This window comes from Neomonachus schauinslandi, chromosome 3 (genome assembly GCF_002201575.2).
Source record: "Neomonachus schauinslandi chromosome 3, ASM220157v2, whole genome shotgun sequence".
In the NCBI taxonomy this organism is placed as follows: Eukaryota; Metazoa; Chordata; class Mammalia; order Carnivora; family Phocidae; genus Neomonachus; species Neomonachus schauinslandi.
This window is the reverse complement of record NC_058405.1, coordinates 181,800,675-181,816,343: the sequence shown is the minus strand read 5'-3', so window position 1 is coordinate 181,816,343 and position 15,669 is coordinate 181,800,675. Positions and strand designations below refer to the sequence as shown.

The following is a 15,669-nucleotide window of genomic DNA, read 5'->3' as shown; positions in this document are numbered from 1 at the left end:
GCGTCCAACTCTTAGGTTTTGGCTCAGGTCATGATCTCTTGGGAGACTCTGCTTGAGGATGCTCTCCCTGCCCCCCTCCACCTGCTGCATGCATGCTCGCTCACATGCCCTCTCTCTCTCTCTCTAATAAACGAATCTTAAAAAAAAAAAAAAAAAAACATGAAAACTTCAGGGTGCCAACTCAGCTATCAATGACTTTATATTTGTGGGCCATACATGGAAAAATAAAAGATTCAGGGTTCTTATAAAGGCTAGGGAAAAAGACATAGAATGGAAAAAGAGGAAATAAATGAATAATTTTATTAGCTTCTTCTTGTAGCCTGTGTATATATTTTACTCTGGAATCAAATGGAGTTTTTTTTAAAAAAAAGGTGATTTGAGTGTGCATCTGTAAAAAAGAACTTTGGGCTAAAAAACTACTCCTCTTAGGCAACCTGACCCAACTGACATGGTTATTAAACTACATCCTCACAGACCCATCTTTCCTACCATTTCCATCACATGTGGAAAAGAGACAAAATAGTTAAGATCTACTATCTTCTAACAATCTGATAAAATTACAGGTTTCATTTCTTTCCTTTTTTCTTTAACATATTCTACAATTAAAAAATGGCTATTATTTTCAAAGAGCATTTTAAAGGAGTTACTGATGCTATGAGTAAAATCATGCTACCAAGCAGCTTGTAGAGCTGCAATGACCTGTGTAACTATTTCTGGCTAACAAGGCTACCTGGAAGAATACAGCATTAATTCCCTGAATGGTGAATATTCACAAATTGCATTTAAAGACAAAAACATAAGGGAAACATGAAATAAGTTGCAAATTTACAAAAGAGCTTGGTAGTTATCAGTCACTTCAAATTATGTATCAGTAAGTGTAAAACTGAGATAAATGCAAACTATTCATGAATTACAGAAGGCTTACTCTATATTCTTTGATTCTTCAACTCCTTTTGCCAGCATTCAAAAGCAACAGGGGGCAACAGAGAGCTGGGGCTCCTCTTTGGTCACAGGAGACTGGCTACCCATCTGGAGGGTGAAGGGGAAAAAGTCTCTCCTGGTTTCCTGGGCTTTTCGCTGCATAGCTAACACAGAAGGGAAACCTATCACAGCCCCAACATCTTAAGCTTCCTGACCTCTTACCCTTCTCAGTACAATCTTTGCTGAAAAAGAGATCCTCTTCATTCTAGGATCCCTTTTTAAAGCAAACACACACACAAACATATGTAAGTTACACCATAATTTCCTTCTGTAGCAGGCCCTTAGAAAATCCTTTCATTAATATTTATTTTTTTCTCATTAATATTTAAAAGAAAAAGTTCCTTTAATGCTTACTAGAAAGAAATGTGGCTGAAGAGCAGCTTTTCCATAATTTTTCGAACTATCTTAAACAGTACATTTTTGGTGTGTATGTTTGTGTGTGTGTGTGTGTGTGTGTGTGTGTGTGTGTGTGTGTGTATATATATATATATACACACACATATATGTTACACTTTATACCATTATTACCCAACTATATAAGCCAGATCATCAAATGAAAAAGACGAACAGCATCACAATCTCACAGGTGAGTAAAAGAAGGTAAAATAAGTTCTAAAATACAAATAGGAAATCAATTCTGTAAGTGCTAGTTTCTGCTATGCTCACAAAATAGTGAAATACAAGTTTTAGAAAGATAGTCGTGAATTTTTCCTGATTATATAATTAAAGTTATGGAAATCAGTGACAAAGAAACAATAAAAAACATTAGCTAATACCCCAGTCATGCAAAAATATAAAGCAAAGTTTCAAATAATCAAATAAAAGGGCTACAAAATGACTAAATCAATTCTTAATTTTAGTGCTCCACATTCGGTTTGATGCTTACTCAACCATTCACAAATGCAGACAGGTAAATTTTCTGTTACATACACATCAAAGCTTACTGGCATCCAAAAGATTATTTCACACATATCTCTGATACATACAATGTAGGCTTTCAGACCGTTTACATCGGACCTTATTTTTCTTTTTTTTTAATTTTATTATGCTATGTTAATCACCATACATTACATCATTAGTTTTTGATGTAGTGTTCCATGATTCATTGTTTGCATATAACACCCAGTGCTGCATTCAGTATGTGCCCTCTTTAATACCCATCACCAGGCTAGCCCAGCCCCCTGCCCCCCTCCCCTCCAGAACCCTCAGTTTGTTTCTCAGAGTCCATAGTCTCTCATGGTTCGTCTCCCCCTCCGATTTCCTCCCCTTCATTTTTCCCTTCCTACTATCTTCTTTTTTTTAACATATAATGTATTATTTGTTTCAGACCTTATTAAAAAAAAGTAGAAGGAAGCATAAAGAAACAACTCTAAAGACTGACTCCATCTGACTCCAAAGCCTATTTCTTCTCACCACATTATGCCATTTCACTGTCCATTATCATTATTTACTATTACAATTAGAAAGGCACAAATGACTTCATCTACACTTTAATAATCAATTTTTAAATATTACTTAGGTAACTGCAAGGTTTATATATTCATTTACAAAACAAAACTCCATAATTTCTAATTTCTGGTGAAGTACATTTAACTCTTTGTAACAAACATGATAAGTCTGGGAATAAAAAAAGAAGTCATATCTTTTACAGCCAACCTGAAGATACTGCTACTCTAAAGATGGGATAATATGAACATCAATAAAGATAATAATGACAACAGATTTGAGATGTAGCAAATGTTAAATCTATGAATCCATAATGATATGAAACAAAAAACAGATCATTAAAATATGGTGGGGTTTCAACTCATTCTGATATGTGACTGGTCAGAATCAGTCATATATTAACTTTCCTATACAAATTATACCATTGGATAACCAAAGATTTTTGAAGAAATATTTCAGCTCATAAATGAAGGAATGATAAATTTAGAATATCAACATTTTGCATAATGGACCCAGGCACGGAGCATCAACAGCTCACATTACAAAAACAGAAACCATCAATAATACGTGCCTCTTAAACTGTATGTAGCAGGTTTGCACAACAGGAACCTGTTAAGGGACCCCACAGTGGTGCAATCAACAAATTCAGAGTAAAATCAACTACATACTCTACAGGACAAATAACCTGATTTCTTCAACAAATAACAGAGGAGAAAATAGAGATGGAGGAAGAACCCACAGACTATGTGATATATCTCCCAAGTGCAGTGTGTACACCTTATTTGAATAAACTCTGTGTGTGTTTGTCTGAACTGGAATGGAAAATTTGAATAGTGACTAATAAATAATAATAATTATAATTATTGTTATAATTATTATTATTATTAGTTAGGGAATGATAACACTACTGTGGTTATGTTTAACAAAGTTCTTCTGTTTTATAGATACATATAAAATATTTAGGGATAAACAAATATATCTAAAATTGCTTCAAAATAATTAAGAGGAGCAATGTTAAGGAATAGAATGACAAATGAAACCAGATTAGGCATAAGCAATGAGTACACAACGGTTCTATTATCTGGTCACTTCTGAATATTAGCAATTTTCCATATTAAAAGGGTGAAAAAATACATTAAAAAGTCTTTCCCCATTTTTCTTTGGAAAGAGGTCAGGTCAGTATCTGACATTAAGTATAATCTCTTCTGTGATTAAAAAAGCACCAGGGTTACATGGCTACATATTACACGTCAACAGCTATGAGGGCCCACCCCTCAATAGAACACATTTACTGATATTTAAGCTTTAAAAAGAATGGATGTTTCTCAGTGCTATATATATATGCATCTGGCAAAAAGCTGTTGGGAAAAACACACGTACCTGCGTGACTGTTGAAATGTGCAAAGTTAGCAAAATTGGCTGTAGCTGTTGACTGAGGTGCTGGAGCAGCAAAGATGTCTGAGCCAAGATCACTTAAAAGGTCAAACTGCTTCTTTTCCTGCTGCTGCCCTTGAGAGCGACCTACAACTGGAGACTATAAACCACATATTAACTATAAAGAGCTTCTGGTCAGATGTGCTACATTTTTCTAATACTATTTCCAATTCACCAAGTTTAAAACATAGTTTTAAAGATTACATAATCTTTTATTTGTAGTTTTGAATACTTTGCGATTTTTTGAAAAGTACATTTTCAACATCTATTTCCAAATTATCTCTCAATTCTAAGTACAAAGGCAAAGGCAAAAAAATACTGTATTACAACAGTTGTTACACCTTCTAACACAAGGCAGACTTACTGCTAAGAGAGCAATGGTAAGACTTTCACAAAACACATCCTTTATATGATGGGAAGAGTACAACATACTGACTTAACCCTTCTCTTTATTTTTGACTCAAACCTCTTGTGAAAACTGAGTAATTTTATCCAGATGCCCGAGTGCGCATTATTAAAAAGGGTAGGCTTTCATTCAAGTAGTACTCTGCCTCAGAACCATTCTTGTGTAGGGCAGACGTTGTAAAGCCAGACAGGAAAAAATCTGTCACAGCTCAGTCAATTGTAATAAAGTGCAGAAACACTAACTTTTTTACCAAGTTATGAAAAGACTTCAGTCTGTTTAGTTTTTTAAAATAAGGTATGTAATGCAAAGCCACCTGTATTTCGATGATAAACATGCTTCACAACCAGGCAGGGAGAAAATTCTACTGCTTAAGAAATTCCTTCTTGTAAAAGTCCATCACAGAGACTATACTGCTCTAACTCTGATGGTCCCCCTACAGTCAGGTTTTACTAAATGTAAGTTATATGACAGCTAGCTATTAACAACATTCCTGTATACCTTTACAAACCTGTGGAGCATTCAAAGAAACTAATCTGCATAGCAGAAGAGAACAAAAATATGCACCTCCCAACCACTTAACCAAGATCCTTGGAATGTATTATAAACCTTCAGGACAGAATGCTGTTGGCATATAGGTTTATGCTACTGTCTTAAAGAATTGTCAAATTCACGATGCTCACTATCCTCCTGAAGTGGAAGCCTCTACAAAGCCTTCAGACTACTCACCTGACTAGGTGTGCCCTTATTTAAGTGCAGTGCTGGTGCTGAATCTCCTAAGAGAGACTTCAGTGGTTTGACCTCAGGTGTGCTGCTTGTGCTACTGGCAGAGGACCCTGAAATAGATGCATGAACTGACGCCACCACTTTGGCTTGTTCTGGAGGGACGTACCTAAAACACGAAAAATTAAGCAGGCAGTTACCTAAGAAAAACGTAGGGAATACTATGCTTAAAAATGATAAACTTAAAAAAAAAAAAAGATAAACTTAATTCTCCTTTTTTTACGAGACTATTTCAACATTAATCTTATTTCAAAACCCTCTTAGAATTGATAGCTTAAGACTGCACTTTATTGAAATACTCAGAAAGGGTAATAAAGACTAAGCACAAAACTTGTTTCAATTATTTACTTACAATTTTTCTAAGAAAATAAATAACTTTTTTTTTTTTTTTTTTTTAGCAAAAGAGGACCTATAGTTAGGCATCATGATGAACAGTTAAAACTCTAATTTTTTAGGGCGCCTGGGTGGCTCAGTTGGTTAAGCGACTGCCTTCGGCTCAGGTCATGATCCTGGAGTCCCGGGATCGAGTCCCGCATCGGGCTCCCTGCTCGGCAGGGAGTCTGCTTCTCCCTCTGACCGTCCTCCCTCTCATGCTCTCTGTCTCTCATTCGCTCTGTCTCAAATAAATAAATAAAATCTTAAAAAAAAAAAAAAAAACTCTAATTTTTTAAAAACTGAACTATCATAAGATCATAAATAACATTTGGGAAGAGAGCGGAAGAGTGGGAAAATATTTATTATATTACAGTTAACAGTCTAAAATATAAAAGTCTATTACAAATCCAGGAGAATAAGATCAACAATGCAATTTTTAAATAAGCAGAAACAATTCACAAATGGAGACATAGAAATGAAAACATTTGTAACCTCATAAAAATGCAAATTAAAATTTCACATTTACTCCAAGCAAAATTTTATAAATTTTGTTATTTCCTACTAAAATATTATAAATAGATATGCTCTGTGTCCCAGAAGTACAACTTCCAGAAACTTCTCCTTTGGGATTAATTGGATAAGTAACACAGATACATGCGCATGCATGTTATCACAGCTCTCTTTATAATTTCAAAAAACTAGCTACATAGCAAACATTCATCAGGAGAAAAATACTTAAAGGGGTTATGTTAACATTTGTATAATAGAATGCTACACAGCTACTCTTGTTCAAACACGGAAAGATGTCCCTAAGACTACAGGTCTTTCAGGTTTGATCTCAGTCATGTAAGTACAAGATTTACAGGAGGAAGAGAGTAAAGAAAGGAAAGAGAGGCAGTAAGAACATAATGCCCAAACACTGCCAATGCTAATCTCTAGGGCTGGGATCACGCGAGAGCTTTAGTTCTATTTCTAGGTTTTGTCCCACTCTACCCTTCTCTCCACCCCCACCCCCCATATCACATGGGGGAGTAGGAAAACACAGTGGTTAAGAGCACCTATATGTTCTAGAGACAGAGTTCAAATCCCAGCTCTACCACTCAATAGCTATGAAACCTAGGGCAAACTACTTCACCCTTTGTGCCTCCAATTTTTCATCTATAAAGTGGAGATATAGTTGCTAGGAGGTGTAACTGAGTTAACATTTGTAAATACTTAGAACAGTTCCTGGTATAGGTATATTAGCTACTGTTAGCTCCTATCAAATTATAGAATAATGACAAACAATACACTGCTTTCCCAGTAAATGGAACAGATGTGATATGAAAATGGAAACAGGAAGTTATGCTTTCCCATAATCTGGTGTATTCACTGAGGATATCAAGTTTTATCAAAGGATAAAACCAGATAATACTATTTGGTTCAAAATACTCATCTGACTAAAAGTAAAGAAGCTAGGCTTGTGTAGCGTAAAAGTGAGTTTGAAAACTGATCTAACAATTTCAAAACCCCTTCAGATCTAACACAACAATAACCTCAAGGTGTTAAGTACAGTGAGGATTTTTAGGGAGACTGCATTTAGATAGTGCTTATGTCATGTTAAAAACCCACTGCACTGCTCTCTCATTACATGTCCCAGGGATGCAGAAGTGTGAGTTTAAAATGCACAGGGCCTGGCCCACCTGACTGTGGGTCACTCCCTCTAGGTGCCCACCGTTCAAGTGTGTATTTGTATTATTCTTGTCATTACTACCCTGTTTCTCAGGAAGTAACATGAATTATAATTATTTGAGGTTTACAGTTATTTGGGTTATAGTCTGAATTACTAATTTTATAATTACCATCATAAATGCAAGAAGGGAATCAATGGTTTTAAATCTATTAAGTCTTACTCATGCACCCTTTTCTTTTGCTAGTTGAAAAATAAACCATCTGAAATCCCAGCTACATTCTATTCAAACTAACTTTCTGAGCTGGTAAAACTGTTGGGAAAATCAAAATTAGGCTATAGCTATGCAAGGAGAAAGGTCTAACTACAGGATACAAGATCTTGGAAATTAAGGGCTGAAATAATAGAAGGATAATTTTACACTCCATTTTAAGAGAATCATTTATGCCACCATGTTTTTACTATTACTCCACCCTGAAAGATTTTCTTCTTTCTTCATCTAAAATTTTACTAGTATGGGAGTGCCTGGGTGGCTCAGTCCGTTAAGCGCCCAACTTCAGCTCAGGTCATGATCCCGGAGTCCCGGGATCAAGCCCTGCATCAGACTCCCTGCTCAGTGTGGAATCTGCTTCTCCCTCTGTCCCTCGCCCGGCTCTCATGCTCTCTCTCACTCTCTCTCAAATAAATACATAAAATCTTTTAAAACTGTACTAGTATGTTTTTATCTCCCTTCATACTGAAGGCATCTAGTGCCGCTGAATGTACCCCTGGCTGTGACTAATCTTGCCTTGCAAAAAGTAGTCTCTTCTAGAAAACAATAAGAATCCAAAGTTCGCAGAGCACACATATCAAAGCCACTTCTTTCTACTGTGCTCACTGAATAAAAAGAGAGATATGTCACCCATGAACCATAGCAAGTACTCCCTCAGGATCCCCAGGGTTAAAATACAGCTCCTCGGGAAAACAAGAAACCATTTACTTCCTCCTTATCTATTCCCCTATTTGTGACTCTCTCCTTAATTTTCTTAACCCCCCAAGAAGGAAATATATACCACTGAATAAAGAGTCTTAGTAAACTGAATTAAATTGTGTTCATATAGCTAAAAGTGACGACTCCAGAGTAACTGAATATAGTTTTATAGACATATTTCCTGCTCTGCTTTTTAAAGGGCTTTACTAGCCATATGTCCAACTTGTTTTAACTTCTTTTTAAAAATTAACATCTGGGGAGGGGGGTGGGAGGATGGGTTAGCCTGGTGGTGGGTATTGAGGAGGGCACATTCTGCATGGAGCACTGGGTGTTATGCACAAACAATGAATCATGGAACACTACATCTAAAACTAATGATGTAATGTATGGGGATTAACATAAGAATAAAAAAAAATTAACATCTGATGGATTTAGTCAGGGGAGCATAAACGCTCCCTTCTTAACCAGGTAGTAAAATGATTTCTTGGGTGAGAAGTGAGGATATTTCGATCAAAGACTTACTGCAAAATGCAATTAAGTGGATGGATTACTACACAAGAGCTTTAGCATAGTGCTTAGTATATAAAAGATGCCAAATACTTGCTAAACGAATGACGATTTTAAGAAAGAGGCTGTATAAAACTACAAGGTCTTGAGAAGCTAATAGGACTACAGAAGGATTAGAAAGAAGGATCCCTAACTTTCCAAAAAAGGGTAGGAGGCCTGGGATTAAGGAACAAGCTGCTGCTAAATACAGGTGACTTAAGCAGAACTCAAGGCTTTTAGAAACCAAATCCAATAAAATGCCAGAATATAACGAGGATCTATCTACCTACATACCTATTTCCTTATTTCCTATCTACCTATTTCCTTCCTTCCTTTTCAGATTAATCTTACCCATAATTAATGTGAGTTTGGGAGCCTTTGCTCTAAATACAAACTATTCACTCACCATCTTTTCTTTTCATACTTTTCTTGTAGGAACTCTTTCACTTTTTGTGGATCCCTGAAGTCTGGAATTGCTGAAGATCTATCATCAAATAATCCTAGCCAAATCTGTTTACAGACCTTTGGAAAGAATTAAAAAAACAAAAGTGTTAATTTCAACATCTTAACTTAATGAAATTTTAAGGGAAAATTAGGATTCTTTCAAAAAGCTAACCTACTTAATACCACTCCTTTCAATGAGAATATTTACCACAAAGAAAAATGAAGAAGCAACGAATGAAGTAAATTTTATATATCCAGTCTGCAATAAAATCTTAGCAACAGTATTATAAAAAATAACACCTCACAGGGAAACAATTAATGAAATGGGATTTGAGGGGATTTGGGACTTTTTGGTCTTGAAATGACCATAAACTGTAAGCCCTGAACTAAGTCGTATACTTTTATAAACCTCAGTTCCTTCACCCATAAAACAGAGGAATTAGACCAACAGCAATTTCATGGATCTTTGACAGATTTAAAAATCAACCAAAAAAGCGGCGCCTGGCTGGTTGTAGTCAGTAGAGTGTGTGATTCTTTCTTTTAAAAAAAGATTTATCTATTTACTTATTTGAAAAAGAGAGAGCGCGCACACTTGTGCATGAACGGGGGGACGGGGCGGCAGCAGAGGGAGAGGGAGAAAAGAGTCTTAAGCAGACTCTGCATTGAGCATGGAGCCAGAAACAAGGCTCAATCCCAGGACCCTGAGATCACGACATGAGCCAAAACTAAGAGTCAGACGCTTAACCAACTACGCCACCCAGGTGCCTCTAGAGCATATGACTCTTGACCTCAGGGTCATGAGTTAAAGCCCCATGTTGGATGCAGAGATTAATTAAAAAAATAAAAAATAAAAAGTACTAGAATCATAAATAAGTATAAAAACAGTAACAAAAATACAAGGCAGATACAACTCTAGCTTTATAATCACCTCCTATGCTTTCTTACCCCTAATGGCTAAAAAGTAAGAATCTAAGATATTTAACTTTTTAGAAAAATTACAGAAATGAAATGATGCAGAACTCAGAACACAAAGAGCAGAGAAATATAAAGAAAAAACTGATAAGGTGGACTTCAAAATTTACAACTCTTGCTCTTCAAAAAAACTTAAAAGAAAAAATGAAAAGGCAAGCCACCAACTGATAAAAAGTACTGGCAAAATGTGTTAAGAACCTAAAAGAACGTGAATCCAAACACATTTAAAAGTTTCTAAAACTCAACTATAAAAAACTTGTAAGAGTGGGCAGAGAAGTTGAACAGACACTTCACTAAAGACATACACATCACAAATAAGCAGCCCCAAATCACCAGTCATGCAGAAAATAAAAACGACACCAAGACTCCACTACAAAGAAACCCACAGATACCACTAGATGGCTAAAAATAAAAAGATTAACCATATCATGTGTTGGTAACAATGTGGAACAACTGGAACTCTCAAAAATGTTAAAATGGTACAACCACTTTGGAAGACTGTTGACGATTTCTTAAAAGTTAAATATATACCTACCAGATGACCCAGCCATCCCACTTCTAAGTATTTACCCAACAAAAATAAAAAACACATGTCCACACTCAGATTTGTATACAATGTTCACAGCAGCTTTACAGATAATAACTCCAAAGTGGAAACAACCCAAAATGTTCATCAACAGGTTGAATGGATCTATTTTGGAGTATCCAAGTAGGATACTATTCAGCAATTACAAGGAATAAATTATTGATACAGGCAACTACATGAATAAACCTCAAGATAATTATGCTGACTGAGAAGCCAGACCCCCCTCTAAAGTACATGCTGTATGATTCCATTCATTTATATTTTAGAAAATATAAACGTATCTATAATGACAGAAAGCAGATCAGCAGATACATTACAAATAGGCACAAAAAAACTCTTCGGGATAATGAAAATGTATGTTGTCTTGTCACTATAGTGATGGTTTCACATATATAAAAATTCATCAAAATTGTATAGTTTAAATAAGCATGTTATTGTAATTAATTATTCTTCAGTAAAGCTATAAGAAACTAGTCCACAAGTTTCCAAAATTATATTGTTTTAAAAAATAACCAATTATTACACTGTGAAAAGAACAGTATCTAGCTTCAAAAAGCCCGACAAAGATTTGAGGAATCAGGATGAAAAGGAGCAGCACACCTCTCAATCTTACCCTGCTCACTGAAGTGGGTAAGGGAGAAAGAGGAACCAGAAAAAGGACTCACCCTTCTCCTCTATCTGGACCCCAAACATGTTTCAGGACAACTTTTCTTGTGGTTCCCTCCTACTCCAGGCGCAGTTCAGACACTATACCATCATTAAGGCAGTAGAGCTGACACACATAAGTTCTAGGCTAAGGCACAATCTCATTATAAAAATTTTCAGTGGCAAAGCCCAAGAAGCGCAGACACCCAGAAATGGTGATGCAACTTACTGCCCGAAATACTATCAACCCTGTAGAGGGCCAGTTTCTCCAAAAACTATTTAACAATTTAAAAGGAACCACATGGGACTCTCCTTAGTCAGAAACCTGACTAATGATTCTCCAAAAATGTAATTTTTGAAAGATGCTGTGGCTTTACAATTACGTTTATAAAGGGGGGGATTAGAAGTTTCTAATTCTTCTATCTTAAAAATTCCCAAATGAGAAAACAAGAGACATGGTAATCATTTGCCCAAGGCCAAAGAATTATTAACTGTAACTGACACAATTAGTTCAGGACACTTTATGACATTTAGTCTTTACATTCCAAAAATCCCCATTAACTACCATATACAATTTTTTAAACAACAAATAGTGAATAAATAACAAATACACAAATAAAAAGAAGATGGGCTGAAGAGAGATCACTAAATTACTGTCTTGGCACTCATCATGGTAATATAAAGCAAAGATGACGTACGTGAAGGTAAACTTTATAGACAGCTGGCCTTAGCAGCCTGTAGGCCCTGCCACTCAAAATTCTGAACTGCTGCGGTGCTGCTCTGGCTCGCTGACTGGAAAAACCATTAAAACTGGCCGCTTTGGTCCACTACAAATTCATGCTATCTCACTATCAAAGCCCCTTGGTATTGGCCAGTTCTTATTTCTGACTATGTTACCCCACAATAACTATTTTCTATATTGCTCAAAATCCTGAGTGAATTACTAATACAGCAAGCAGTACCGAGGCCTGTGGTCATGAGTATTAAAATGAAACCAGGCATAAAAGTTGTATGTTTCCCTCCAGCCTCATCGGGTTATTTAGGTACAAAGTAGTCAAGTGTTGGCTTTAATCAAGGTAAAATACAACAGAAGTTAAAAAGGAGTGGTTATAACAGACCATGGAATCTAAAGTGAGAAAAACAACGATACGATGAGGATGATGGGACAACAAAGAAGGTTAGGTTCAGGTTGTAATAAAGTTGCTGGGAGTTAGAAATTAGAGGGAATGAGCTGGGAAGAAAGAAGTGGGGGTGCTCAGAGAACAGGATGTATGAACCTGAACTCTGAGAGGTGATCCAGTTACTGATAAATAAAAAGTCTAAAATAGGATGCAAGATTACAGGAGGTTAAGAGGTCAAGGAATTGAGGCGGCCAAATTATCTATTATTATGATAATCATGTGCATTATCCATGCAGATACTGAGATTGGGAGAAATGATTAACACTAGTAGAAAAAAGACATTATGTAAGGAGCTAAAATCTATAATGAATGAGGGGCCTCACAGGTATGACTGCAACAAGAAGCCACAGCAGTTGATAAAATCTACTTGCACAAGAAACATGCGGCTGGGGCCCCAGAAACACCACTGGGGAGCAAGAATGAGACTGAAAAGCCAACACCTGAAAGAGCTGCACTCATGATGTAATTAGTTTTGATAATCTCTTTGAGGGAGGTGGATAATCAGTTCTAATTATAGAATAATGTGATGGCTAGGGTAGTTCAGAGCCTAGACTAGGGAATCAGACAGCCTGAATTTGAATTCCAACTCGGTTTAGTAATAGAATCTGCTTCACAGGGATGGTGGAAGGGTTAAATGAGTTAATAGGAGTTTTCTTCTCTGGAACAGGCATATATGTGAACTTTAACTAGTATTAGTTATTATTACTTTCAGAGGTGGGTTATGGAATAGTAAAGTGAGCAAGGGCTGGGAAGTAGAGGTCTCCTCAGGAACACAGGAAACTATGAGTCTCCCTTCTTTCCTGCTACAGACAGAATCAAAGTTGTCTTGATAATCTCCCTCCTCCAAACTTTTTTTTTAACATTTTATTTATCTGACAGAGACAGACACAGGGAGAGAGGGAACACAAGCAGGGGGAGTGGGTGAGGGAGAAGCAGACCTCCTGCTGAGCAGGGAGCCCCATGCAGGACTCAATCCCAGAACCCTGAGATCATGACCTGAGCTGAAGGCAGACACTTAACCAACTGAGCCACCCAGGCGCCCCTTCTCCTCCAAACTTCTATAGCACTTTGTACCTCTCACATGAGATTCATTACCAACTGCCTCATATTCAAATTACTGCACGTGTCTCGTGTACTTTTGAATTCCCCACAATGCTTAAAAAGATGGGTTGTGCCACAGTGTGTGTTCAATAAACATAACAATAATGCTCAAAACCACACATCATTTATTTTAAAATAAAATTACATATCAGCCAACAGAATAAACCCATGAAATTGTCAGGATAATTTTCTCCTTATTCTAGTGCTAATCCACTTTAGAATTGCAATCATAATAGTCACTGACAGATCCTAAAATATTTTAAAGCGTATTTATCAGTCAGGGTTGCCACAGAAAACAGGTGGCATACTCAATTTGGGAAATCTGAAAAAAGTTAAATAGACTATTTACAAAGCACAGAGGCTGTAAGGAAATCACATGAGTATAGTTCCCTGCATTAGTAAGAGCAGGGCCCATCCCTACCCATTGGCAGTGAAGGGAGGAAGAGAGGAAGATGTCAGTAACCTTAAAAGGAAGAGGGCTACTTAATAGAGGAGTTTGACCTTCAATGGAAGGATGCAAAAAGGATACAAGAAATCCCACAGGGAAGAAGAAAGTAAGTATTTTAACTTCTCCCTCTTTCCTCTCTTTGATCTGCTGACAATGTTCCCCCATCAGCTAAACCCAACTGGAAGCCAGGAATCAAGAAAGCCCATCTGTGTATCCAGATAAGCCAGCTGCCTGGAGCCAGGGCAGGGTAAAGACTAGAGCTAGAAAGGCAGATGGAAGCTCTCCAGCACAACACCAAAACCAAGATAATAAATATATGCAGTGCAAGCAATTTAACAAACTAAATTACGGACACCAGAGATAGGAAACATCCATACTAATTCTCAATTACTCCTATAAAAAAGGAAGGGTAAGAAAACAGTGCTGCACCAGGCTTGAGAAGGAAAATAGCTAAGGGCAGAGATTACAGCTTTATGATCCCCTCATGGGACAGCAAAACAGAGCAGAAATCTGTGTGAGAGGCAATTTACCTTTATTCTGACAAACTCTTATTTTCACAAAGAGGATGCAAAGAATAAACATTGTGACTAGCCTGTTTGCAACCTCTAGGTGAAAGATAAAAAATAAGGAAAGGACAGAAAGATGCTCTGGAATTAGAAAATCTTTTTTCATTAATCCAATCTATATACATCCAACTAGACTTTTTTGTCTTTTCACTCCTTAGTGGAGAGATGGAGGATTATTGACTCCATGTAAGATATAATTACAGCATTTGATAATATTGCCCATAAAATACAGAAACAAGTAATAAGAGACTTAAAGAAATGAAAAATTCACGAATAAGTAACTAATATCCACTCTAAGAACACAGAAAAACTGAACAGAAATAAATATTAACAAACAGGAAATCCCATTAGAAGCTCTCAAGAGAGATACCATGTATCATCAATATATTATTTTACCCTAAAAAGAAGAAAAATCAGTTTTTTGCCTTAATTTGCCCTAAAAATCCAAAATCAGAAAAATATCGCAAATACACGTCATGACTCAAGTTAAATACTGGAAAAATAAGTACATTATTAACATTTCCTATACCCATCCAACCTACATTAGCATGACTATGCTAGTATTTCTAGACTGGAAGGTATTTCTCCGTGATAGCCTATCTAAAGGATATATATTAATTAATAATACTTAGAGAAACAAAGACACTATTCATAAGACTTACGCAAGAGAAACAGTTCTCCATGTATATATCTTTTTAGGAATATATGGTATATTCCATCTTAAAATTTGGTTTTAAAAAATGTGAAAGAATTAGAACATATGCAACTGATTCACTGAAGAGGCACTCACAAACTTTATGTGCAGATAACTAAGAGACCAGAGCCTGGTGAACCAGACACATAAATGGATATGTGAGGGAACAAGACTTACATCAAATCCAATTTATTTAATCTTAGGTTTTTCTTTTTTTAATTTAAGCACAAACTACCTTATAATGGCTTCCTTAACATAAAAATCAAATTCTTCAATTTAGGCTCCAAAGGAGCCAACCCCTGATTAACTCTACAGACTCCTCTTCTATCCTCACTCTTTCTAGCCACACAGGCCTCCTCAGAAAGTCTTCCCTGAACATACAATCCAAAGGGGGCAACATCCCCCACACCAAACCTCATATATAC

The 15,669-nt window shown here is 36.4% G+C and overlaps 1 protein-coding gene across 6 annotated transcripts in view; it reads right to left on the bottom strand.

Moving 5' to 3' along the window:
• The window catches only part of AGFG1 (ArfGAP with FG repeats 1), a 73,657-nt gene that overhangs the window by 20,563 nt on the left and 37,425 nt on the right, over positions 1-15,669 (bottom strand). For all 6 annotated transcript variants that reach the window (XM_021682959.1, XM_021682960.1, XM_021682962.1 and 3 more), the window contains 3 exons: positions 9,014-9,129; positions 4,994-5,156; positions 3,808-3,961 (listed from right to left, as the gene is read on the bottom strand). In XM_021682959.1, the coding sequence (XP_021538634.1) occupies positions 3,808-3,961; positions 4,994-5,156; positions 9,014-9,129 (433 nt within the window). The remainder of the gene's footprint in view (positions 1-3,807; positions 3,962-4,993; positions 5,157-9,013; positions 9,130-15,669) is intronic.